General features: G+C 41.2%; 2 protein-coding genes across 4 annotated transcripts in view; both read right to left on the bottom strand.

Annotated features, from left to right (window-relative positions):
• Window positions 1-3: 3 nt before the first annotated feature.
• LOC105354612 lies at window positions 4-7,872 on the bottom strand. The gene is made up of 16 exons (XM_023957706.1): window positions 7,369-7,872; window positions 5,607-6,896; window positions 4,896-5,002; window positions 4,723-4,794; window positions 3,855-4,071; window positions 3,610-3,685; window positions 3,037-3,318; window positions 2,842-2,920; window positions 2,663-2,754; window positions 2,240-2,437; window positions 2,061-2,147; window positions 1,719-1,972; window positions 1,460-1,588; window positions 1,013-1,153; window positions 670-777; window positions 4-367 (listed from the first exon to the last, which is right to left on the bottom strand). Exons 2-16 carry the CDS (start codon window positions 5,634-5,636, stop codon window positions 350-352), a joined length of 1,890 nt encoding a protein of 629 aa, XP_023813474.1. The 5' UTR covers window positions 5,637-6,896; window positions 7,369-7,872; the 3' UTR covers window positions 4-349.
• A 7,378-nt stretch (window positions 7,873-15,250) lies between these two features.
• The window catches only part of rbbp6 (RB binding protein 6, ubiquitin ligase), a 41,334-nt gene continuing 29,955 nt past the window's right edge, over window positions 15,251-26,629 (bottom strand). For 2 of the 3 annotated variants that reach the window (XM_023957703.1, XM_023957704.1), the window contains exons 17-19: window positions 18,444-20,204; window positions 17,726-17,840; window positions 15,251-16,704 (exon numbers count right to left, since the gene is read on the bottom strand). In XM_023957703.1, coding sequence (XP_023813471.1) covers window positions 15,820-16,704; window positions 17,726-17,840; window positions 18,444-20,204 — 2,761 coding nt within the window. In that variant the 3' untranslated portion in view covers window positions 15,251-15,819. Of the gene's footprint in view, window positions 16,705-17,703; window positions 17,841-18,443; window positions 20,205-26,629 lie in introns of all 3 variants that reach the window. The other variant, XM_023957705.1, reaches the window with a different exon arrangement.

Raw genomic sequence — 26,629 nt, 5'->3', positions numbered from 1 at the left:
GGATCAGTTTCATCAGTGGTTTATTTGAGAGCAAAATCTCAATCTTTTTTTTTTAACAAAAACAGTAAAACACGTGACATTCAATGCCACAACAAACTTCCTGATCTTAACAAAACCTTTTTTTAAGAACATAAAACAAACCCAAGAATTTACAGGAGCCCAAATCCTGTATGACAAGTCTCAATACAGGCAAGGAGATCACATCTGAAAGATCTGTAGTCTCTGTAATGACCTGGAATTTTTAAGGTCTCATAGCATGTGGAGGCTGTGGGATAGCTGCTTCTGACAATCTCCACAGACAGGCTCTTCGGTAAAATCTCCCATCCAGTCCAAAATTTGGCTAAATTCATCAATTCAACTGCCGTTCCTGTAAACATAAATGAAGCAAAATCCAGAATAAAGATTATGTTTCAATTTATTTGTCAAAAAAAATTTAACTTTACAATTCTTAAACTGTGTGTCAGTGTAGCTTTAAGGCTAATTTGGAAAAATATGTATTTAACAGACGTAATTACACTTACTGGACAAATAAGAGTAACATAATCATGTTAATGTTTTCATTCATGAATGTTAAGGTTTTCTTTCTGGAATTGATATTTTTTTATAAATTCAATTCAATAGCAGCCAGGTAAAACTTTTTTAGCACTCCCATTTATGAAAGAAACGTACCATTTTTAATGAACTCCTGAAGATACCCCTTGATGCGGCTTTTGGTTTCAGCAGACCATCATCTTCATCTTCCTCCTCCTTTGGCCAACTGATGCGTTGAAGAAATATCTGTAATAGGATAAAAGTATTAAACATGTTGGAACAATTTTAACTTCAATATATAGTATCCCCCCCCCCCCAATTCACAGGGGTTAAGGACCAGAGACACCTGTTAATACGCCAAATTTGAGAATGCCAATACCACATTTATTTTGTAAAAAGCATGAAAATTCTCAACAAAGTGAATTTTTTAAGAAAATGGTAGAAGTACAAATCCTAACTGAGGTCACTGGCAAATATGTACCTCAGGACAAATGTCGCCTGTTCTTTCACTTGGAAAAATCAAGGCTGCAGTTTCAGGTCGCTTGGTAAGCACTGTCCACACTGGAGTCTCTTTAAGCCCTCGTCTCAGCTGTTTAATTTGCCTTGTGACACGTCCAATGACCTACAAACAAACAGATTTAAACAAACAATTTATAAACAAACAAACAAATTATAGTTGGTGATGGCACAGTTGTTAAGTAGAGAATTTGGAATTGTCACTTCATTTCATAAAACCTGGTCTGGAGTCTAATGATGCTAAAAAACAAGCTCTCATAAAGGATGTCATACATTTTCTATCATGGCTTTGCTAATTTTTTTATAGAAGGTCTGGTAGTTTATTTAGAAGGAAAAGCAAAAATACTATACTCAGGCATCCATGATATTTAAATAAAAAGATTCTGCCAAAAAAAAAAACATTTTCACTCACAGCATGGATCAACAGCTTCTCAAAAAGCCATTTTTTATTGCTCTCTGTCAAGCAAGGAAGGTCCCACGCATAGGCCAATTCCTGAACCCTTGCTCTTTCAGCATCAGAAAGTGCATTGTCCCCTTCAAGCTTAAAATAAAATAAAAAGTTAAGATCTAGCGCAAAACGTGATATTAAAAAATAAGTGTAGTTCAGATATTAAAACACACTTCTCAGAACCTAAGAACAAAAATTTTGAAAAAATTGAAACAAAAATTACAAGCTCGATTTTCTCTCTGATGTCCAGGTCTGCGCAGTCCTCCAGTGTAACGGTTGCCGTTTCAGGGCTCCCACCAAGTAGGACATGGACAACAGCGGGGCTGAGCCCAGACAAGCAGGGTCCTTCATGTATGAAGGAGTGGCCAATCATTCTCCCTGCCACCAGGAACATGTTACTCTCCACGAGAAAGTGAGAGGCTGAGGGAACTAAATGGCCAGGTGGTCCTTCAAAAAGGCATGTAACATTGGAATTTGCTGTTCAAGACATTAAAATGAAAAATTAATTAAGTTATAGGTTAGTCTTTCATACGATTTGGAAGGAGGCATAATGTTATGTGCTTACCAAAATTGATGCAAAATCCAGATTTCAGTTTCTCCATACATGTGGAGATAAAGTAACGAGTGACTCCCTGTCCAACAGCAGTATCCCCTTTAATACAAAGGTGAGGTTTTAAAAATTGAGCAAACAGTAAATATGTTTTCTTTTGTAGTAAAATTGCTGTGACATCCATTTACATGTACCTTCCAGTCTGCAATTCAGGGGACGTGCCCACTCTACATTAGGCCGCTTGTAAAATAAAACAAGGGCCAAATCCTGTTGAGCTGGGGTCTGTCTCAGGTCCATGCTCAAAACCAATGGACTTTCCCTTTCATGAATACGGCGATAAAAACTTGCACATGCAGACATGGCTTTTATGGGGTCACTGATGGTTAGCCAACCTATAAAAATAATCAAAAAATAAACGAATGAAGTGGTGGTTTATTTAAACCACATGTCAAGCGTCAAATCTTAAAGGCATGTCACTTTTGCTTGGATGTTAAATTAGTTCACCTTACATTTGAACATCACTGTAACAGTAAACCATGAGTCGGGAGTACAGCAATATTACAAAAAAGGTTACCTTCTGCAACTACTGCATTGTACTAACCATGAGCTACACCTACCATCACTGACAGTTGAAGTTCCAGATGGTCCTGGAACTGCAGTTTGCTCCTCCTCACTGACAGTACCTTCAAGTATTCTTTCATTTCCTGCACTACTCACATAGTTCTTTCTGTTACACTTCGGACAAATAGGTTTAATGTAGAGTAAAAACTTTCAATAGCAAGAAGTTAATAATTACCTTTCTCCACATGAAGAAGCATGCTCCTCGATGAAGTCAGTGGAAAACATTTCCGTGCATAGAGGACATTGCTGCAATGCTGAAGAAATCAAAAGTTACAAACTGAAATAAATTTCCACTGCAAGTTTTAAACAACTAGTTTCTAAATTTGCTGTAGTCACAGTGTGTTTACAAAAGATTACAAAAAATTCTTACATTTGTTCACCACTGGTCCATTGGCATCCACACCAGCACAAGACTGGATGTGTACTGTGAGAAGTTGAAGGGGAACTGCTTCTGTACACTTCTGACATGTGGCTTTGGGCATGCTGCTGAATGCCTTATCAGTTGGGTGAAGAGGGTCGGTGCTGAGCTCTTCTTGTATTGGCGCTATGAATAACGTTGCATTGCCATTCTTATTTGCCAATTTTAAGATCTTGCCTGTGTATCCGGTGCTATCAGGTGCCACTAAAGAGAGTTTTCGGCTCCCCCATCCGCCTGTATAAAACATTTAAGGAAAATTAGGCTATAAAACTTAGATAGTTACATTAATACTTTAAACACACTAAAAAACTTAAGGCCAATTTGATTACTGTTTGAGTACTATCAAAAACAAAATAATCTAAAGCAATCTTAAGGATAAAAAAATATACCCAACTTTGTTATTAGGAATTAAGATGTCATATGTATACAATTACAAATAAATATTATATTTTCAAAACTTCTTCAGGTGTATCAATATGCAAAAGTGATGAAATGGCACTGGAATAGAAACTCAATATTTCCCACCTCGACACTTGTACACCAACCAACCACCAGTAACTGCTGCCAGTTTTGGAAACAAAACATTGAGGGCTTCACACAGCTGTAAACAAACATTATATACATTATTAACTTAATTAAGGATAAAAAAAAAAGTACTCTTATATAATTGTAATAACTTTGTTTTTTTATTTCTTAGATGTCAAACTGAGGGAGTTACCAAATAGATATTGAAAATAGACACACAAACATGACAATTTGCATCTTATTACCTCATCATGTGTTGTGCTTTCATATAGTTGAGCAGTCCTGCGACCCAACCCTGCCTGCAGGTGGACTATCTGCTCTTCTTCAGATGGACTTCTCTCATATTGTTTAGGCAACAAGTGAAAGACCACTTCCAATGGTTTAATTTTCTTTGCAGGGATATAACTTGCTGCAGGAAAGCGCCGCTTTCCTCTTCCACGGGCAAAGATACCTGGAAAGGACCTTTAAAAAACAAAAGAACAAAGATGTGTGACTAAAAAACACTATTATAACAATTTTATTTGAAGATTGACATATGAAACAGATGAACAACATAAAGCTTGCTATGACGTAATAACCTGACATGGTGAGTCAAAAGTCTAGACACATCTCATTATGAAAGTGTAGAAATGTCAACACCCATGATTTCTTTATGTTATATAAACATTTAGAACAAGAACTTTTGCGTTGTAAATTGGTGGTATTGTAGTTAGCACAACCACCTCATGTGAAAAAAACAAAAACAAATTTTCTTAACCTTTTACCTTGGGCAATAAATATGGAGCCATAAATGTTTTGTATTGGTCGAGCATAACGGTATTTGCTCAGTTGTGCATAACCTTAAATTGGACTAACTGGGTGGCAAACATTTGTTTAACAAAATAATTTCCCATTGCTATTAAGAGCATGTGAGCCACATTCAGCTGAGGAGCTGCAGGAGTGAAACCAACTAAAAGAAAGAGAGGCAAAAAGAGGCAAGAAAAAAAAGGCAAAAGAGGGCTTGTCTAGATATGTTCAGCACCCCCCATTGTCGTGCCTGTTTTTGTCACTACAGAAAAACTACCAACACAAAAAGGTTGAAATGAATGAAAACACAGTTCCGTTCAAGTTTACCGTGTCATTTCCATCTGAACAGATGGTCTTTCTGGTCCAGTGTTGTTAGTGTGGCTGCCTTGCCTCTGCTCCCTATACAATGCAAACATATTCATTAATCAGATAAGGCTTGACCTCGAATTTAATAATCAAAAAAAAAGGCAGAGATGAAAACCTCTGGTTTAATACTCAACCCTTCAGTGTGAGTAGTAACACCAGAGTTAGTGCTCTGGTGTCTCCCAGATGATGTTACCAGGTGCAGTAAGCGTTGGATTGACTGCACAATTTCACTGTTATCACTCTAACACAAAACACAAATACACAAATTTAGCCCACGGATGGAAACATAAAATATTAGCGTTATTTATTTTGTAGTCCATAAACGCAGTGCTTCTCAATTATTTTTTGCGCACGCCCCACTATTTGAGAAGCACTGCAGATTAACGCAAAATATAAGGAGATGGTAGTCGCTATCTAGCTATATACGTGGTCTTTCACGTTAGCAAAAAAGCTAACACAAGGCGGGAAAATTAAAAAAACATAAAAAATATTTTGTCATTTATTATATAAATTTGAAAAATAGATGAGTGGTTCATGTAACATTGCTTTGTTTTTATTTTAAGTTGAAAAACGAATGAACAAGTGATACACGTATTGTTTCTTTTACATACGCATACCAGAGTTAGCGGTCTGATTCTGTCTGACCCACGACCAGGTGCAGCAGCAGTCACTAAGCGCGGGATTAATAACTGCACAATTTTTTTTCACCGTGATTCGCGGCGGGAAAAATAGCGAGAACACAAATTTGAAAAAATAAAATATCAACAAAAGATGCACGTTTTTGTGCTCTATTAGCCGACGTCAATGAGACGATAATAGGGAGATATAAAGGATTAATGACTCACCGATGAACCGCCTGCCGAGTTTGCTGCCATCTTTTGGACTTCTGTAAAACGTACCGAACGCTGACGTCATGTCGTTCTCATGACTTGATTGGCTGGATATCGATGTGTTCTTAGATCGACTAGTTGTGCTAGTGGCACAAAAGAAGCAGCGTCTTCCACGTCGAATTTTTTTACATTGAATTTTTGGGAGATCAAATGTTAGGGTTAAAAAATATTTAGAATGAAAATTCAAGGGTTATAAAAATTCAGAATGAAAATTCAAAAGTTATAAAAATTCAGAATGAAAATTCAAAGGTAAAAAAAATTCAGAAAGAAAATTCAAGGGTTAAAAATATTCAGAATCTGATGGCACAGAAAAACTTCCATACAAGTCTGCTGCAATTGTCTCCCCCTCCACCACCTCCTCCACCTCTAATTAATGGTCAGCCTGTCTACGATGTGCATTGCCTGTTGGACGTCAGGCGCAAGGGATGGGTCTTCAGTACCTAGTGGACTGGGAGGGATACGGGCCTGAGGAAAGGTCCTGGGTCCTATCCTCCTTGATTCTGCCCCTTGAGGGAGAGGTACTGTGAGGTATTGGGGCCAGGGCGGTTTTTGTTCTGCTTTTATTTTGTTACTTTCAGTTTCTCACATGTCCTCTCATTTCAGGTGTCTTGATTTCTCCCCAGTGTAATTGTCCCTCAGTGTCATCACCTGTTCTCCCTGATGTGCGCACCTGTTTGTAATTGTTAATCCGTCCTCATTTTTATAGTCTGCGTCTCCCTTGGACTTGTTGCCGGATTGTTGGTGCGTTTCTCAGCGTTACGAGTAATTTTTTCATTCGAGTAGGTCTACCAATTAAATTTGGACTTTATCTTTATAGATCATGCGTCCTGCGTTTGTGTCCACATGGCATCCCTGACATCAAGGGTTGTCACTTGGGGCGGTGTTCAGGGGGTGTGTGTCACTCGGGGACAGTTACCTTTCTGGTTGATCTGAGTGGCTGGAAATTGCATGATAAATCCGGCGAGGTAGCAGGGCGGGACTTTAATTTTTTTAGAGGTATTTATAGAAAAAAACAGCGGCTATAATGTGGATAAAAACGGTAACAAATTCAGTGATTTTCACGAGAAAAACTTACAGCACATAAACCCGCTGAACTTTTCTCCCTTGTCTTGGGTTGTTGGTTAACATTTTCCATGTTACATCTGTCGTTTCTTGTGCAATTAAAAAAACAGGGGTGGCGAACAACTTTGACACAAAGCTGAAATTTTTAACTGTGATAGTCAAAGAGCCACACCACGCACTGACCTGCCAAGACATAAACACACAAACACACAATTAAAGCCATGTTATTTCCAATAACACACTCCTTTCCTTACAATAAAACAGCACCTGATTAAAGGGCGCAGTTTCAATGATGGGTGTTTTTTTCTGTATTTAACATTTTAAAAATACCGGTAAAACATGCATGCTATAGTGTGTGTTTTAAAAAGCCAGCGGGAGCAAAACTGAGTTGATTGTGATTTATTTTTAATTTTTTCAGTGATCAATCAGCATCCAAAAATCCATCAAAGTCCTCATCTTCTGTATCTGAAAAAAACAGCTGAGCTAAATTTCTATCAAACACGCCAGGTTCACTTTCGTCATCGTCAAAGTCTGTCTCATTGCTGTGCGGCTTCTCATGAATCATTCCGGCTTTTGCGAAAACTCAACGAACAGTGCAAGCAGACACGTAAGCCCAAGCTTCTAAAATTCATTCACAGATTGTGGCGTAACTCACCTGGCGCTGCATCCCAGTAAAAGGAGCGGAAGATGGAAAGCTTTTCATTGTAATCCACTGGAAGTTGCTGCGCTCGAGTCAATCTTCCAACTCGGTCAACCTTGCCTTGTTTCCGCGGAAACTCACCTGCGTCCAACTTGACTTGTCGGATATTGCTATCCAGCTTCTTCCACTTGTGAACCATGGATTTATTTATCTTGAATTATCTCGCAGCTGCTTGATTCTCATGTTCTTCCGCTTCTCATGGTGTCCTCTCCTACGTCCTCTTTACCGAAGTCACACAACACATTAGGGCTGCACCATAGGTTCATTTTGGAGAAAATTTAAGACTTCTTAGTGCGCGCGAAAGTACGGTACATGGCCGCGAAAGTACGGTATATAGAAAATATGATAAGAGGCAGAGAGCCACATGCTTATTAGCCGAGGAGAACCGCGTGTTAGCCAGCCCCGCTCTAAAAAATTAAAGTCTTGCCCTGCTGCCTCGCCAAATTTGACATGCAAATTTCGGCCAATCAGATCAACCAGAGAGGTTACCACCCCCAAGTGACAAAAACACCTCTGAACACTGCACGCAAGACCAGCTAGCGCGCAGGATCAGGGCTCAGTTAAGATTGCAACCGTGCAGTTGGGGGGGGGGGGGGGGGGGGGGGTTGCTCGATTAGAAATGCGCTTGCGCAGTTGTAAGGTTATCTCATTTAGTTTCTAAATACACTCACTCAGTTGTCTTTGCACTCGTTCAATATATGGCAGCCATGAAAAGGCATATTTCTGGTCAGGTTTAATGGATAAATACAAATTAATATATCATCCAAATGACAGTGAAAATTATTGCTGTGTTTCCCGATTATGTTTCCTAAGGGTAGCACGTAAAGCATAAACATGATGGGTCCCGAGTCCTGGGGCTCAGTTCTAGGAGTTAGACTCTGTAGCCAACTTGAGTGCAATGAGAGGACTGTCGATTTACCTTAATAAACTGGTACCTATTAGATAAATATGATTTAAACCTTTGGAGGGCAGATCCTCTGATCCCTTTGTCATGCTCTAGTCTCTGGAGTAAAATGCTGTGGTTAATAGTGTCAAAGGCTGCACTGAGGTCTAGAATAGAGAACATTCCCTTTTCTGAGGCTGATAACATGTCATTAGAGACTCTACTAGCTTAGTTTCAGTGCTGTGTTCTCTCTCTTTTTTTTTTTTACCAAGTTGATATATGTGTTTATTTATTTATACTTATGTTTTATTATATATATATATATATATATATATATATATATATATATATATATATATATATATATATATATATATATATATATATATATATATATATATATATATATATATATGTATGTATATATATATATATATATATATATATATATATGTATGTATATATATATATATATATATATATATATATATATATATATATATATATATGTATGTATATATATATATATACACTCAACTCAACTTTATTTATATAGCACTTTCATACAACAGTAGTTGAGACAAAGTGCTGAACACAATAGTAAAAAACATTAAAACATGTTGAGGGGGGGAGGGGGAAACACCGAGGGAGATAAAACTATAGAAAACAGTAAACAGTTAGAAAAACAGTGGTCTCATATTGGGCCAAAAGCCAAGGCATAAAAATGGGTTTTTAAACGGGTTTTAAAAATGGACAGTGAAGGGGCTTCTCTAATGGCCAGCGGCAAAGTATTCCACAGCTTTGGAGCGGCTACAGCAAAAGCTCTGTCCCCTCTGAGCTTCCGTCTGGACCTCGGTACCTCCAGAAGCAGCTGATCAGCTGATCTGAGGCACCGTGCCGGCGAATAGGGAGAGAGAAGCTCAGAGAGGTACAGCGGGGCAAGACCGTGTAAAGATTTAAAAACAAGCAGAAGAATCTTAAAATGAATTCTAAAATGAACAGGCAGCCAGTGAAGCGATGCTAGGATCGGCGTGATGTGGTCTCTCTTGCATGCTCCAACCATAAGACGAGCAGCTGCATTTTGAACACGTTGGAGACGCAAGAGAGACGACTGGCTGAGTCCAAGATAAAGAGAGTTGCAGTAATCCAGCCGGGACGTGATGAAAGCATGGATTACTGTTTCAAATTGTGCAGGTGTTAAAAAAGGTTTTACCTTAGCAAGTTGACGAAGGCTTAAAAAGCTTAACTTCACTACAGAGCTTATCTGTTGGTCCATCCTAAAATTACTCTCCAATTTAACACCCAACTTAGAAACAGTTGATTTTAAGAAACCAGTCAGAGAGCCCAGATCAATCGGGGATGGTCCACTAAAATCATTCGGTCCAAAAATTACAACTTCTGTTTTCTTTTCATTCAAACTCAAGAAACTTAGGGCCAACCAGTCCTTAATGTCGTGGAGACATGACAGGAGCCGCGTCACAGAGAGATTATCCTTTTTAAGCGGCAGATAAATCTGACTGTCGTCAGCGTATAAATGAAAGGAAACGTCGTGTTTTCTCAGAATGGACCCTAAAGGTAATAATAATATTAATAATAAATTTTATTTCAAGCGCCTTTCAGGTCACCCAAGGTCGCTGTACAAGGTTAAAATAAGAAAAACAGAATAAAACGTCAATAAGAAATTATCAGAGTAAAACATGAGTAAACATAAAGACATAGTTAAAAAAAAAAAAAAAAAAAAAACATTTAAGATAGATACATAAAAAAATTATAGGATAGAAAAACAGACAAACAGACAAATGAGGTTGCGATAACTGAATGGATTAACTGTATGATTGTTTGAAGAGATGGGTCTTGAGTTTGGATTTGAATAGTGGCAGTGTGTCGGTGTTCCGTAAATCTGGAGGAAGAGAATTCCACAGCTGAGGGGCAGAGCGACTGAAAGCTCTGCCCCCCATGGTGGCAAGACGGGCAGGTGGGACATGGAGTTGGAGAGAGGAAGTGGAACGGAGAGATCGGGAGGGAATGGAAATGTGAAGAAGGTCAGAAATGTAGGGTGGAGCCAGGTTATGGAGTGCTTTGAAGGTGATGAGGAGAATCTTGAAACTAACCCTTTGTTTTATGGGAAGCCAGTGTAAGTTTTGGAGAACTGGTGTGATGTGGTGGGATAACGGGATCCTGGTGATAATGCGGGCTGCAGAATTTTGAAGAAGCTGCAATTTTTTGAGTGTTTTATTGGGCAAACCAAACAGGAGGGAATTACAATAATCGATCCGAGAAGTGACAAGACTATGAACAAGTACAGCAGTTGTATGAGGTGTGAGAGAAGGGCGGAGACGAGATATATTGCGAAGATGAAAGTAAGCAGAACGGGTGATGTTATTAATATGAGATTGGAACGAAAGTGAGCTGTCGAGGATGACACCCAGACTCTTTACCTGGGGGGAGGGAAGAACAGAGAAGTCATTGACAGAGATGGAGAAGCTATTGGATTTGGAAATAGTGGATGGAGTGCCTACAAGGAGGACTTCAGTTTTGGAACTGTTGAGTTGCAGAAAATTTGAAGAGAACCAGGAATGGATTTCTTGCAGACAGAGGGTAAGGGAGGAAGGAGGAAGTGATGAGGAGGGTTTCGTAGAAATGTAGAGCTGGGTGTCGTCTGCATAGCAATGGAAATTAATGTTGTGTTTATGGAAGAGAGAACCAAGAGGGAGGATGTAAATGATGAAGAGAAGGGGACCTAGGACTGAGCCCTGGGGAATACCAGCAGAGAGTGTGAAGGTGTTTGACATATGAGGTTTAATATGGATAAATTGACTACGGTCTGATAAGTATGAAGAAAACCAGGACAGAGGGGTGTGAGAAATACCAATAGTTTGAAGTCTGTGAATAAGAATATTGTGGGAAATGGTGTCAAAAGCAGCAGTTAAATCAAGGAGAATTAGAATGGACAGTGAACCGGAGTCCGAAGCTAAGAGGAGGTCGTTTGTGATTTTTAAAAGAGCTGTTTCTGTACTATGGAGTGGGCGGAAACCAGATTGAAAGTGTTCGTAGATGTTGTTACTGGAAAGATGAGCACGGAGCTGAAGAGCAACAGTTTTTTCAAGGATTTTGGAAATGAAAGGTAAATTAGAGATTGGGCGAAGATTATTAAAGTTATTTGGGTCAAGACCAGGTTTTTTCAAAACTGGAGTTATAGAGGCGACTTTTAGAGAATGTGGAACAATACCAGACATGAGAGAGGAGTGAATAATGTTGGTAATTGATGGGAGAAGAGAAAGGAGACAGGATTTAACGAGAGATGTAGGAATGGGATCCAGTTGGCAGGTGGAAGGTTTAGAGTTTGTAATAAGGTCAGAAATGGTTTGTACAGAAGGAAGTGAAAATCTTGAAAAGGTTGTCAGAACCGAGGGAGGAGTGAAGGTGTCCACTCCAGAGACTGCAGCTTGGCTTGTGAGCTGTTGATGAATTGTAGAGATCTTAGAAACAAAGAAGGACATTAACGCGTTACAAAAGTCAGGTGAGGAGAGATGATTAGGGAGAGAATCAGGGGGTTTTGTTATATTAGATAGAAGTGAGTAGAGGGTCCTAGAGCTATGTCGGTTTGAGTGAATCAGGCCAGAGTAATAGGAAGTTTTAGCGGACGCTATAGAATCTTTATAGAGGATAATGTAGTTTTTGTACATGTCCTTATGAATTATGAGTCCAGTTTTATTTTGAAGTCTTTCCAGCTGTCTGCCTTTAGCTTTGAGCTGACGTAGTGCAGGTGTGAACCAAGGTGCAGAGCGGGTGAAGGAAACTGATCTTGTTTTGAGGGGTGCATGAGCATTAAGAAGTGACTGCAAGTCATTGTTATACTGCAAAACTAGTTCGTCAGGTGTGGCTTCAGGATTTACTCTGGGAAGGTTGATGATATCGGCTGAAAAACTAGCAGTGTTGATGGCTTGTATCTTACGGAATGATATGATGCGTGGACGTTTGAGTTTGGATACTGTGAGGAGGAGATTAAAGGTGATGAGCTTATGGTCAGTGAATGGGAGTGTGTGAGGTTTGCAATCAGAGGGAGTAAGTCCAGAGCAGCACACTAAGTCTAGCGTGTGTCCTTTGCAGTGAGTGGGAAAGTGAATAAATTGCTGCAATCCAAGGCTATCTAAACAGGATAAAAAGTCTTTGGCAAGAGGATTATTACAGTTATCCATGTGGAAATTAAAATCACCAAGAGTAACAATGTTCTGAGATAGTGAAGTGAAATGGGTCAGGAGATACGAAAAGTCATTTAGAAAATCCTTGCTGATTTTGGGTGGACGGTAGACTGTAGCAACTATGGTGGGGGCAGGACCAGAAAGAAGTAATGCAGAATATTCAAATGAGCAGTAAGTAGGAGCAGAGACAGGAAGGACTTTCCAGGACTCACGATAGATCATCAGGATACCACCACCTCGAGCATGTGTGCGCGGCTCACTGGTGTACACAAATCCAGGTGGAGTTGCCTCATTGAGTGCAGTGAAGTCCCCAGGTTGCTGCCAAGTCTCTGTGAGGCATAGAAAGTCCAGCTTTCGGTCAGCAATAATTTCCTGGACCAGCTGGCCTTTATTGGTGAGCGAGCGGATGTTGAGGAGACCAAGGATGACTGTAGTAGAGTTAGTGGAACAGAGAGGAACTGGAGTGGAGCGGGGGAGAGAGGAGAGCACACTGTGGTCAACGCCTCTGGCCGGTGCCTCTGGGAGGCAGTGAGTGTTTGTTTTTCTTCCAACATGTCCCTTCACAGAAGACCTGACTGTAATAATAGTCCTAATAGGATAAACTGGGGGGGCAGCAGGTCTTGGAACGGAAGCAGTAGTGATGGTTTGTTGGAGGATGTGGGAGGAAACCAAATCTAGTCAGTCACTTCTACAAACCGATGTCTGTACGGATGAGGAGGAGGTTCGGACAGGTGTGGGCACGATGGGGGCAGGTGAAGTCTGGACAGAGTGTCTGATGTTGGCCGCTAAAACATTGCTGCCCAGTGGACTGGGGTGAATACCATCAGATTTATAGAATGAAGTTCTGTTCCAAAACAGGTTAAAATTGTCAATAAAAACGAACTTGTTCAGGCTGGCAACAGACTGGAGCCAGGTGCTCAGACTCAGCAGCCTGCTGAAGCGGCCCTGGCCGCGGGAGAGGGAGGGGAGGGGTCCCGAAATAAAAACAGTCAATGGACAGGAGTTTAAAAAATTAAAAAGTCTGATGAACACCTTTTTAGTAGTTTCAGACTGTCTATAGGAGGTGTCATTAAAACCCACATGTAAAATCAGCCTCTTGACTGTGGAAGGGAGAGACCGCAGCAGGTCTGGGAGTTTCTCCAGAATATCCGGAACTGTGGCTCCCGGAAAACAGTGAGTGACTGCGTTGAAGAAGCGGACCTTCCTTATTATAGAATCCCCGATTATCGCCGTTGATGGGGCAAACAGGGGAGGAGGAGACGCGGGCGCAGGTGCAGCGCCGACAGGCATGACGACAGCGGCAGCGGCGGCCTCACCTTGCGGCCGGTGGTCCGTCAGCAGCGGCGAGGCCCGAGACTTGCTACAGGTAACAGATATAAAGAAAACAGAAGAGGTCCCAAAACCGACCCTTGTGGGACCCCATAAGAAACCAGAGCTGTGGTGGATTCATAACCACCTAAACTGACACACGGTTCTTTCCGCCAGGTAAGATTTGAACCAGTCCAGTGCAGTACCTTGAATCCCCACTAGGTTCTGGAGCCTAGAAATTAAACTGCTATGGTATACGGTGTAGAATGCTGGAGTTAGGTCCAGCAGAACTAGAACAACATAATCTCCAGCATCATTGGCCAAGATATATTTAAATGTATTTATTCACATTTAGCATTTTTTGTCTATTAAAGTTTATTTATGTATTATTTGTTTTAAATCTATTTTAATTTTTTCCTTTTTACATTTAAGTTTTAACTCCAGTGTTTTCCTTAGAGGGATCCTCCACATTAGTGACTGACCGTTCTCAGTGAATGAGGTCGCTACAATGGATGTCCCAGGTCGGGCTCTTTGTCTAGATCTGGTAGGGTCCTGTGGCAGTGTATTCTGTGAACTTGAGTGGGGGGTCACTGATGTAGACATATCTCAAAAACATAGTTCTAGTACAAAGCCAGGTTTCTACACTGCATCATTTTAACATTCTTTTTATCACGGTGTGTGTGTTGTGTGTGTGGGCAGTGTTTGGGTTTTAAACAAAAATTTAATAAAAATTTATTATTATTAAAACATTTGTCTCGTCCTTTTGTTTTTAAATTTGATTGTTTTTATGTAAAGCACTTTAATTAGCTTTTGTTGCTCTACAAATAAAGCTTGATTTGATCAGATTTGAATGCTCTAAAGCAGAGGTCCCCAACCCCCGGGCTGTGGACCGGTATCGGTCCGTGGGTCTTTTGGTACCGGGCCGCACAGAAAGAATAAATAACTTAATTGCGTATTATTTATTTTGGAATCTGAAAGACGTTTTATAATGACAAATTGCCCGATCCTGTTACATCCGTCTATTTCACTCTTGATGCAGGCTAAGGTGCTCTTCTCGGTCATGTGATAGGTTACAGCTAAAATGAAACCCAGGAGCATGCAAAATGAGTAAAAAAAAAACATCTTTGGAAAGAACTTCTTTGCATCATGAGTGTGGGAAGGGGAGAGGATGATGACACCTGTGCGAAGTACAATGCCATGGATGTCAAAATAAAAGCTCAGGGTTTGTCTTGTCACTTCTCTGTTCCTCCTTCATCATAGCGATGCTACGCTAATCATCCGCCTACATCTTAAAGACTGGTCCGTGAAAACTTTGCGTGACGTCATACCGGTTCGTGGTGCTAAAAAGGTTGGGGACCACTGCTTTATAGCATTCAACCGATTAAAAAAATGGTTTAAGTCATCTCAACAGTAGCGGGCGCAATAAAGACAAATACAACCAAACCTGATTTGCATGGATTGCTTTTTATATCCTTCAAAAGCAGTAAATAAACACTAAACAGTGATAAATAATTTTGCCGTTCAGCAGTTGTAATTAAAACAAACATTTACATCAGCAAAGAAGAAAAAAATTCAAGTACAGAGGTTGAAATCATAAGCCCTCTTCGAATTAAATCACAGCCCTCTTTGGATAGTGGCGGATACGCACCCCTGTGTGAGGCAAATTAAATTACTGACTCAGTTTTTGTCAGCGTGCTAGATTCCTCACATTCCAGCTGGAACTTTGCAGGTTGGGTAAATCTGAACTAGAGTTGCTGGCGCTCGGAAAGGAAGTGGTGCTCGTGTGCAAATTCTTTTAACTCAAACAAACTCACAGGGGTCATGTGATCCATAAAGTGCGTTCACTTTGCAGCTTTTGGATTTGTCTACATTTTGACAGTTTTTTTGATGAGATCCCTTTTATTTAAATAATAACAGAAACCAAAGGGCATAAAATAGATTCAGCGACATGATGGTCAGAAAAAAGGAAAAACATCGTTCAATGCGGTTTTCTTACTGCTCTTTTTTTGCTCATTACATTTGCATTTTCCGCAGCTGGCTGCTCCTGCAGTTGTGCGACATCTCCTTTCTGTGGTTTTTCAGTTTCCCTCTGCTGCTGTCTGATGAGCGAGCATTGCCACCACCACTGCTGCCCCTACTGGGTCGCTGCTTTTGCTCCTCCTCATCCCTTCGACTCCTTTGTTCTTTTCTGGCTGACTGACTGCCATCTGACCTGCACTCTCCTCTCTCGTTTCGACTTTTAGGGGGCCAGTTGGTACCCCGGTGAAGGCTACCGGATGAATCAAAGTGGTTGTAAAAAAGGGAAGGAGGAGAGAGGTGGCTTCGAGCTGGTTTCTCTTTATCTCTTTGATTGACTGATGAAGCTGGGTGATAGCTGGAGCGGCGGACGCTGTAGTCTCTCTGCGTTTTGGATACACCGTGATAAGGGAGGCCGCTCACTTCACCAACTGAGGTGCTTTCCTTTTCTCGTGAACTGCAAGATGTTTTTCTACTAGAATAGCCCCCCCTATGGTGCTGCTGGTCATTTCTTTCTGCTTCCTGTAACAAAGGGGAGGGCAGGTTTCTTTTTTGCACGGAAGTGAATTTTCTTCCTTCTTCTTCTCTTGTTTCTTGTTTTAATCGTTTGGTTTCCTGTTGAGCGTAGTTCTCCCGTCTGCATCTCTCCCTTCTTTCTATATCTCGGTTTGCGCTCAAACTACTCTTTGTGCCCCTAGAGGGAGCTAAATCCTTGTCCCTCCCTCTTTCGCTAGAGGGTTGTCCCTGTCGTTTACTGTGTTCCTCCATTTCAGTGCTGTTCTTTGGTTCTGAAAGATCAGAAGGAACCACAGTGGGAGAACTTGAGCTAGCTGTGATCTGTCCATGTTTCTCTTCATTTTTCCGCTCTTCATCACAAGGAATCTAATAAAAAAAAAAAAAGAGATTCAAGCAACTTGGACTTAAATCAAACAGCCTTGAAGAAAAGAAAAGTCACAAAACACTTTTTTCCAATTGTCAAGGAGATAAAGATGTGTTTTTCTTAGAAGACATGAGCTCGCAGATCATTGGAGGAAGGTCTAGGACTAATCAGTTGGATTCGTTTCATGGCCTTCGTGGTGATTGTTCGAAAAGGTCAAGCGATACAAAGTGGCTTTTGAAAAGATTTCGTTTACCCAGATATTTTATTAGTAACCTCAGAAGCTCCTCTGAGGCTAAATGCTCATAAAGGAGGTTTAAATTTTCTTTCAACCTAAAAATAAATCTGCCAAAATGAAGAAAAGCCTTTTCTGACAGAGGCCTTTCAGCTCACAAGTCATAAAAAGGAGCAACAACAACTGGATAACAGGAATGGAACAGGAATCTAGAAATGAATTATTAGAAGAACACTAAAAATGCTAAATGTGGTGGCACTTCAAAACAACAATTTAAATAGAAGAAAGAGTCAGAGTATGTGGGTGAAAAAACAAATATAGCTAACATATCAGTTAGCCACATAAGCAAAATAGTCAAATAATCTTTATCATTTTATTTTATTTACTTTAGGTTTAGGAAAATGTATCTAAATCACAATCATTACAGCAAGAGTCTGCAACCTTTAAAAATTAAAAAGGGATTCAGGGATTTTTCACCGAGCCACAAAGTGTTACTTAAAAAAATAAGACACTGACTTCTATTTATGATCATATAACGTTATGATAGATATAAATAAACCACTGGTATTTTTGCAAAAATTAATCATAATCCTAACGAGTATACTGATACTGAATGAGATGAATAAAGACCTTTGTTTCCCTTTGTGTGTCGTAGATTCCAAAAAATACAAAAACATTTTGATATTCTTCAATCAAAGCAGGGGTCAAAGAGCCACATGTGGCTCTGGAGCCTCAGGTTACAGACTCCTGGTTTAGAGTAATCAGTTACCTTTGTGCTCAGCTGGACTCACTTGTTCACTTTGCCTTGCTTCATCTCGGTCCTGAACTTTTTCCTCCTCCATTTTCTCTGTAGTCCTTCTTTCCAGACTGCCTTCTTCTCCACAGCTTCCTCCCACAGAGAAACTACTGCATTTGTCACACAAAGGTTTAAAAACGTGATATAGTTACAAATTAAAAAGGTGTTTTTTATATGACACACCTGCTTCAGGCCACACGTTGTATGGAGCAAATTTTCACATAAAAAAATCTCTGTTTTGTCTGTAATTCTCTGGTTATAGTTCACCTGTGTTACAATCCTGCAGATTTTACATTTTTAATTTTTAGTTGCCTCTTTGAATGATTAAAAATGTATTTAAAATCCAACTCTGAGCTATTTTAAAGTGCTCTCATTAGCCTCTTAATTATGATTATGCCATTTTTGGGCATCCGTTCCAAACCAGAGTTTCTGGTGTTTGGAAAGGAAGAGGTGCTCATGTGTAAATTCTTTTAACTTAAACAAACTCAGAGTGATCCATAAACCGCGTTCACTTTGCAGTTTTTGGATTAGTTTAGTTGTAGAACATCTGGGTAACAACTGGCAATTGAAGATAGAAGTAATAGTGTTAAAGAGTCACAGCCTTGCCATATTAATAAATAAAATAATGGATCAAACCATCTTTACATCTGTGAATTTTTTATTTAAATTGTGACTGCTGTACATATGGGGATGAAAAAAGCAGCGACTCTGACCTCCCATTATCCGGACTCTTCTTCTGCCCATGGTGGAGACTCTTTGAGCTGAACTTCTTTGCTGCCTCTCTGCATCTTGAGTCAGTTTTTCTTTTTTGCTCTGTACTGACTTTTTGTGCTCCACCCTGATCCCCTACACCCTCCACTTCTTTTCTTATTGTTCCGTCATCCTCTCCTGCAGTGGAGAGGGTACAGTGCCATAATTCTAAATATTCCTTCTCTGTGTCATTTTGCTCTTCTTTATCTGAGTTTTTCCAACATTCTTCCTTTTTATAATCTGTTACTACAGCTTCCTTTTCATCTGATTTTATTTTTTCTTTAGCCGTTTCTTCCTGATTTGAGTCTATTAGTTTATCCACTGTTTTTTCTGACCTTTCTCCATACTGATTCTTTTCTCTTTCATTAGTCTCCACTGTTTTTTCCTTACAATTCATATTAAAGGAAGCGGATTTCTCTCTGTCATTTCTCTCCTTCATTTTTCCTTCCAGGTTGATGTTAATGCTTATCTTCTTCTGAGGTATCACCTTCATCCCTCCTTCCCAGATGTCTTTCTCTGTTGAAGACATCTTCTCCATCTTTTGCTTTTTTCGACTTGGAGACTTTTTTCTGTTGCTTTCAGGGTTTTCTGCATTTTTCTGAAATGTGCTGTTTTGAGGTCCAACAGTATCACTCCTTTCAAGACTTTCAGAGTCTTTCCTTTTTCTCATTATTTTCTTATGTTCGGCTCTTCCTGTTTCTGTCTTGCCAAGCTGTGTGTGGCTATTAGTTCTTTGTTTTTTTTCCTCGCACTCTCTGGAGGTCAATTCCCTGCTTTCCCTCTTTCTGCTTTGGTTTCTTTCCAAACCCTTTTCTTCTTTGGATTTTCTTTCCTGCTCTCTGTCTAAAGATTTTTCAAGTTTTGTGAGAGGTTGGACTGAGTCTGAAGGATTCCTGGTGGTTGTTTCAGTTTGATTCTCCTCTCTGCTCTGATCTAAAAAGTCTGCAGAAGCTGGAGATGATGCCCCATCACGCACTCGCCTCTGAAACACATTTTCCTCCTTTTGGTTTTGAGTCTGCGGGCTGAGTTGTTGCTTGCCGATTGTTTTGTGTAGATATATTTCTTTGCTTTTCTCAGTGCAGCTCTCTGGAAGTTCCCTCAGCTGAGATTTGTCTTCCGATGTCGTGCGGCGACCCCCGCTGGATGTCCAAGAGGGAGGGGAGTGACCTTCATTGGCCTTATCAGAGGAGATGTCACTTGATGAGCGGGAAGTGGTGGAGCAGCTGTCAGTTGAAGACTGAGAGGAAGGGGAGCGGCTGAAGCTGGAGTGCTCAGACAATGGGGAGTGGTCATTTGTCCTGTTACTGTTCCGGCCTGAGCTGTGAGAATCCTGAGGATGAGGAGGAAGAGGAGGAGGAGGCAGAAGCATCTGGTGAAAGTGGGTGTAGCTCTTGTCGTACCAGGCTTGGAACTCCTTCCTCCACTGCAGGTAGAGCTGCAAGTCCAGCTCCAGGGGGCCGTTTGGGGTGTCTGCGTAAGCGCGTGATGGGCCCGCCGCCTCCTTCCTGGCACATTTTCCGTGCCTCCTGGAGCTGAGATTCCTTAAAGCCGAGCCCTTGTGAGAGTGACGGGTGTGACAGCGGTTCTTCTGGTGGTGGGAGGAGGAGTTACATCTAGAATGGTGGCCACAGCGGGGAGAAGAGGATGAGGATGTGGAGGAAGGAGGCCGTTTGTAACCGAAACTATAGGTGGATGGGTATGACTGGGGGTGCAAGTCTCTGTGACTGGAGACAAAAAAAAGAAAAGCAAAAAGATTCAATTCGATACCTTAAAAAGGGGGGGAAATAAATTCTTATTTCTTATAGTTTTATAATCTACTAATTCCAAGCAGAAAAGAAATGTTAAGTATCTTTAAAGCCTTTGCTGACAAATATTTAAAAAAAAAGTTGTATTACCACAAGTTGACCTTGAAATTTAGAGAACTATCATATTTTCAGTTTACTCCAGGTTTGATGCCCTTCTTGTATCCTTTGTGTAGAACACGTGTCAACCCAAGGCAGATGTGGCCCGCCATGTCATTCTTTTAATGTGGCCCGTGAGAGCATAAAAGTTTTTAATTTCTTAAAATAAAAAATAAAAATTGGTGTGTTTTTATTCATATCTAGGGGGAATCGGACTTGAAATATCTGATTGGGCAACTGTACATTAGGACTTATTCACGGTCAATATAACCTAATCTGACAGAATCAAATTTAAAAGGATTTATGCTAGAGTAACAAGCAAACATATTGTAGTGGCGGTCATGTGCATTGTAGATCTGTAGCAGCAGGGGATTGTGGGACGTGGTCCCCTGATCTAATTATGGCTCAGCAGGAGCGTTTCTTTTTGCCCATGTTTCGTTTCATATGGCAGTTTTTGTTGTTCCACCTTAGTTTATTCTTCCTGTTATGTTGTTTCTTTATGTTGAACCATGAGTGTGGAAGGGAGAAAGGTTGATGACTCCTGTGTAATGCTCAATGTTGCGTGTGTTCAAAATAAATGGGCTTGTTATCCTGGAAAGGAGACTGCACTCTCAGCTTCTTTTTCTGCTTCCTCCTCATTGAGACTGTTCGGAGTCGTGCGTTGTATGGGACACGGACAGTTCTCCAGCGCAGCCAGATTGATAGCTCAACTGGTCAACTGCTTGGCTCCCGTACTTCCCGCTGCAAGTGACGTACCTGCTGTACGTTACAATATGTTTTCTATGCAACTGTAATTGTCACTTTAAAAAGTTATTATAAATAAATAATGAGTTATTTAACATTAAGGATAGTTGCATTTATTTTTCATTACATTTAGTTACATGTATAAGTTATATCTGGCCCTTTGAGGACAACCATTAAGCTGATGTGGCCCTTGGGGAAAATGAGTTTGACACCCCTGGTATAGAACCTTAAAGTCCCACTTCAATCACCTTTTGATTTATTGTAAAAGTGTTCCCAGTGGTCTTTTAATAATAATTATGCTGTTTTAGCCCAGATCTAAAACCTGTGTTATTTTCTAGGACATAGTTTCTGGAGAGCGGCAGCAGTTCATTAGAAATGTACCTCTAAGGTGCGGGTGGGACTGTTTGGGTTTAAGTAAACCCACGCCCATTTCCTATTATAATCTGTTTACACTCTCTCGTGCTATCTTAGGGCCGATTATAATTCACAGCCATCACATCAATCATATCCAAAACTGCGCAGACTACTTCATACTAATGTTGGCTGGTTTTGCCTGTGTAGCGGCGTAAAATAAATTTCTGTGTGTGTGTTCCAGCCGCGTGTCTATTGCAGGCGGCAGTTGAAAAGAGCAGTTGAAAGAAGCCATGAGGGAAGATGTTTGAAAAAAACACGGGCAGATCAGGGCCAGCAGCTGTGACTGTTCATGCATTCTTTTCTTTACTTTTTTTTTGTTGAAGTTCTCCACTGTAAATAAATCGTTCTTTCTTCCTCACGCCTCGACTATTGACCGACATAACAATTTGGAGGTCACAGAAATTTTATTTTAGTTTTTTTTGGCGTTTCATCGCTGCCATATATTGAACGAGCGCAAGGACAATTGAGCAGGAACCGAGTGAGTGAACCTTACAGCCTTACAACCGGTGAATCTGCGCACTCACTTCGCTCCTGCGCTTGGTGGGTTTGCGAGCGCGCAGAGTGGTTTTTGTCACTTTTGTAACTTTTCTGGTTGATCTGATAGGCCAAAATTTGCATGTCAAATCCGGCAAGGCAGCGGGGCGGGACTTTCATTTTTTAAGGCGCGGGGGGGGCTAACTGGCAGCTCTTGAGCTCTCTGCATGTGGCTCTCTGCCTTTTATCATATTTTCTATATACAGTACTTTCATGACCATAAGGCGCACTTAAAAGTCTGAAATTTTCTCCAAAATGTACGCAGCGGCCCTAATCTGTTTTTGTGTGACTTCAGTAAAGAGGATCTAGGAGAGAACAGCACGTAAAATAAAACCCCCCCCATAGTACAAAGGTACAGATGTGTGCATAATGCAGAACAACTTCGTTTTGGAAACCCTGGAAATGCAAAGAGACACGATTACGAAGCACAGTTTGAAATGAAAGATATCAGCTACGCGGAGGAACATGGGAATTGAGCAGCTGCCAGAGAATTCAAGATAAATGAATCTATGGTTCGCAAGTGGAGGAAGCTGGAAAACAAACTCAGACAAGACAAGAAGACGCAGTAGCTGCTGAGTTTCCGCGGAAACAAGGCGAGGTTGCCTGTGTTGGAAGATCTACTCCAGTGCAGCAACTTCCAGCAGATTACTATGAAAAGCTGTCCATCCTCTGCTCCTTTTACTGGGAGGCAGCGCCGGGCTAGTTACGCCACACTTTTGGACTGTAGAACTTTAGCTTGGGCTGACGCGTCTGCTTGCACTTTTCTTCGAGCTTTGGAGCCGCACGGCAACAAGACGGACTCTGACGATGACTACAGGGAACCGGGTGTGTTTGATAGAAATTTAGCCCAGCTGTTCATTCCATTTACAGAAGATGAGGACTTTGATGGATTTTTGGACGCTGATTGATGACTGAAAAAATGAAAAATAAATCCCAACTAACTCATTTTTTTGTGCGCTGCCTTTTTAAAACACACACTCGCATGAATGTTTTACCGGTATGTTTTAACGGTAAATAAAGAAAAACACCCAACAACACCCATAACTGAAACTGCGCCATTTAATCCAGTGCTGTTGTATTGTAAGCAGAGGAGTGTGTTATGGGAAATAACATGGCTTTAATTGCGTGTTTGAGTGTGTATGTCTGGCAGGTCCGTGCGTGGTGTAGCTCTTTGACAATCACAGTTAAAAATTTCAGCTTTGTGTCAAACTTGTTCACCACCCTTGTTTGTGTTAGATTTTAATTGGAAAAAAAACAGCGGATGTAACATGGAAAAAAACGTTAACCATGACCCAAGACCAAGGTAAGAAAGTGCATCGTGTTTTTTTGTGCTGTAAGTTTTTCTCATGGGGAAAATCACAGCATTCGTTACCGTTTTCATCCACGTTACAGCTGCTGTTTCTTTTCTATTAATGCCCATAAAACGCCCCTGCTCTGAAAAATGAAAGTCCCGCCAAATTTCGTCATGCAAATTTTGGTCAATCAGATCAACCAGAAAAGTTACCGCCCCCAAGTGACAAATGCACCCCTAAACACCGCCCCCAAGTGACAAAAACGCCCCTTTAACACTGCGAAACCCAGCGAGTGCCCCAGGAGCGAAGTGATCGTGCAGGATCACCGTTTAGTTAGGATTGCAGCCGTGCAATTATAAAATGCGGGGGTCGCTCAGTTAGAATTGCGCTTGTGTGGTTGTAAGGTTCGCTAACTCAGTTCCTGAATACACCCGCTCAGTTGTCTTTGCGCTCGTTCAATAAATGGCAGGGATGAAACGTCACAGTTTTTGACGATCTGTCGACGGAGATACTGAAGGTTATCAGAACAAAGAAAAGACAGTCGAGGAGTGACTGTTTCAGCTAACATTTGAAGAGCTGTGCCTGGTGTGCGAGTTTTTCAAGATCTTGGAAGGTGATCGAGCGAGAGGAAAGACTCGACGCGCTCTCGTTAAACTCATCAAGTTCTGTGAGCGAGAAGAACTGTTGGAGAAAGAGGACGAGGTCATGTTGGTGCTTCTGGAGCTGAACAAGCAGCTGGAGGACCTGCTGCGGGGCCGATCGCTGGGAGGAGCTGCGGGATGCGGGAGCTGGGCGCCTCTCTTCACCTGCGGGGGCGGAGCAGACAGCTCCACCCAGCGGCGGTGAGGGCCAAGCACAGCGTCAGGCAAACAGTGAAAGCACATCCCTGTCATCACAACTGCAACAGTTTCTTCATAGAAATTCAAGAAACAGCGAAACCCGGAACGAAAAAAGGAGTTTAAGATAAAAGGGACACGTGGGTGAGTCAACCTCCAGAGACAGTAATTTTCAGCAGCTTGGAACACCAGATCGAAAGTGGCCTCAAAAAAGGTTTTTCAGAGCTGGAAATAACTGAAGCTGTGATCGGAGCTGTGAGCCCTGGCCTGAAATTAGGAAGCTATTTGGAGGGAAAAGCAAATCTAACTAATGACTTTCAGACAAATATTAAGAGCTCATTATGCAGAAAAGGATGCAACTGTGCTTTACCGGCAGCTGTCAAAAGCAATTCCAGAACCCAGTGAAACAGCACTTGAATTCCTCATTTGTGTACTTGATCTACGCCAAAGGGTTCTGTTTGCATCTCAACGTGCACAAAGAACTTGTCCAAAGCCAGTGTTTCTAGTCAATTACTGCCAGTCTGGTCAAAGACAACATCAGGGCTGAAATGCGAATGTACCTGCAAGATAAAAACAGTGGTGAAGTACTACTCCATAAGATGCAAATTGCTCAGTACAATGAAACCGAAAGAGTTCAGACAGTAAAAGCTGCAAACAAACATGTTTAAAAGGTGAGATTTAACACAACAGACCAAAGTGAAGAAAGGTTTGCTCAAATCGCCCAAAGCTCAGAGAAACAAAATAAGCCAGTTAAAGAAAGCCCTCTATTTTCAAAAATAGAAGAAAATAACGCAGCCATAAGAGAGCTCATGGCCAAGTTGCTTCACTGTTCGAAAGCATTCACAATGACAAGCATTGTCCCTCCAGTAGAGCCCGTGGAAACTTTGTTCGTCGACCTAAAAGACAATGCGCCGCCTGTCAACGAGACGATATTGACTGCCAACATTTTTTAAGTGCGATAGTGAAACCCACTGGGTTCACGAACATTGACACCAACAGAAAAAAACTCGACTGCATTCAGGAAAACTAGAATTTTTGGTACTCAAGTGGGGTGTTACTGACCGGTTCAGAGACCATTTCTTTTATGCTTCTTCTCTAACAGTGTACAGTGATGATAACCCTGTCACTTATGTTTCGAGGACAACGAAACTGAATGCAACAGATCATCGCTGGGTGTCCAAATTAGGTGACTTCAACATAACACTCAAGTACCGCCCTGGAAAAAGCAACAGCGATGCTGATTTCCTGTCACGCACACCTGTGAGTATGGAATCTTACATGAACAAGCACTCTGAGCAGTGTCTCCCTGAAGTGCTATCTGCAATATTCAATGACACTGAAAAACAAGATTACTATACCTTAGACTGGATCTCCATCATCACCTGTAGCCCACATGCCCAAGAACTAACTGCAGACAGTCATCCAGATATTACAGTTACTAAGCAAGACTTATTGCAAGCACAGCTATATAATTCAGCCATAGGTCAAATAGGGGTTGTGCCGATGGACGATACCATCGTCCACATCGTGATGGGTGACTGACATCCCGATGGAGAGACACCATCGTGATGCCACGCCCCCGCCACGCTGAGAGTCGACACCATAAGCCGCGGTTACATGTGAAAAATATCTTGACCGGATCAATGGTCGGGTTAGAATCCAACCGTGTACATGGTTCCAGAAAAATGTTTTCAGAATATAAAAAACGTTCACATGGCTCACACTTTCGGTCGGAATAAATCATTCGCACATGCGCAGTAGGGTTTGAAAAACCGGAAGCGGATATCAGTTTCGTCGAGCGGCTATTTTTTTCTCAAACTTTATTGAATGTAACAATTCAATACAAAACAATGTTGCCGAGCGGCTATAAACATTGATATGTCAGCTCGGTAATATACAAGACGATCTTCTAAACGTGCTTTTAATAATTTTACGATTATTATGAAACGCCTGTTCGCTCATCGTTTTATTTTTAATCCTTGTGGTCAGTGCTTTTTCTGTTGAAAAATGGAGCCGGAAAGAAGCCAGAATTAGCAGTATGCTAACACGGGCTAGCAACATTAGCTTTAGGTAGTGCTGCAATCTGCATCTTGGCTGCATGTAAACATGTGGGAATAACATCAGCCTTTATTTAGTCGGGACACGACTCGGGACACAAATCCACGTGATTGTTTGAACGATTTCTAAGGACTGAGCGACATTTCTGCTTTGAAGCTCACACCGCCCCAAAGCGGTGTGTGTGTGCTCACGATCCTCTGCTAAGACACACACTTTTAGACCCGGTTCTGAGTTCTGTAGCCCGTTCCCCTAGAGCTGCGGAACGGATCGCAGTTCTAAATCTCCCACATACTACCCCTCATGTAACAAAGCACCCCCCCCCCCCCCCCTTCCACTCAAACGCAAAGCTGTAAGTCTGCGCTCCGCCGGT

This window comes from Oryzias latipes, chromosome 8 (assembly GCF_002234675.1).
Source record: "Oryzias latipes chromosome 8, ASM223467v1".
Lineage (NCBI taxonomy): Eukaryota > Metazoa > Chordata > Actinopteri > Beloniformes > Adrianichthyidae > Oryzias > Oryzias latipes.
This window is presented reverse-complemented; position numbering and strand designations above follow the sequence as displayed.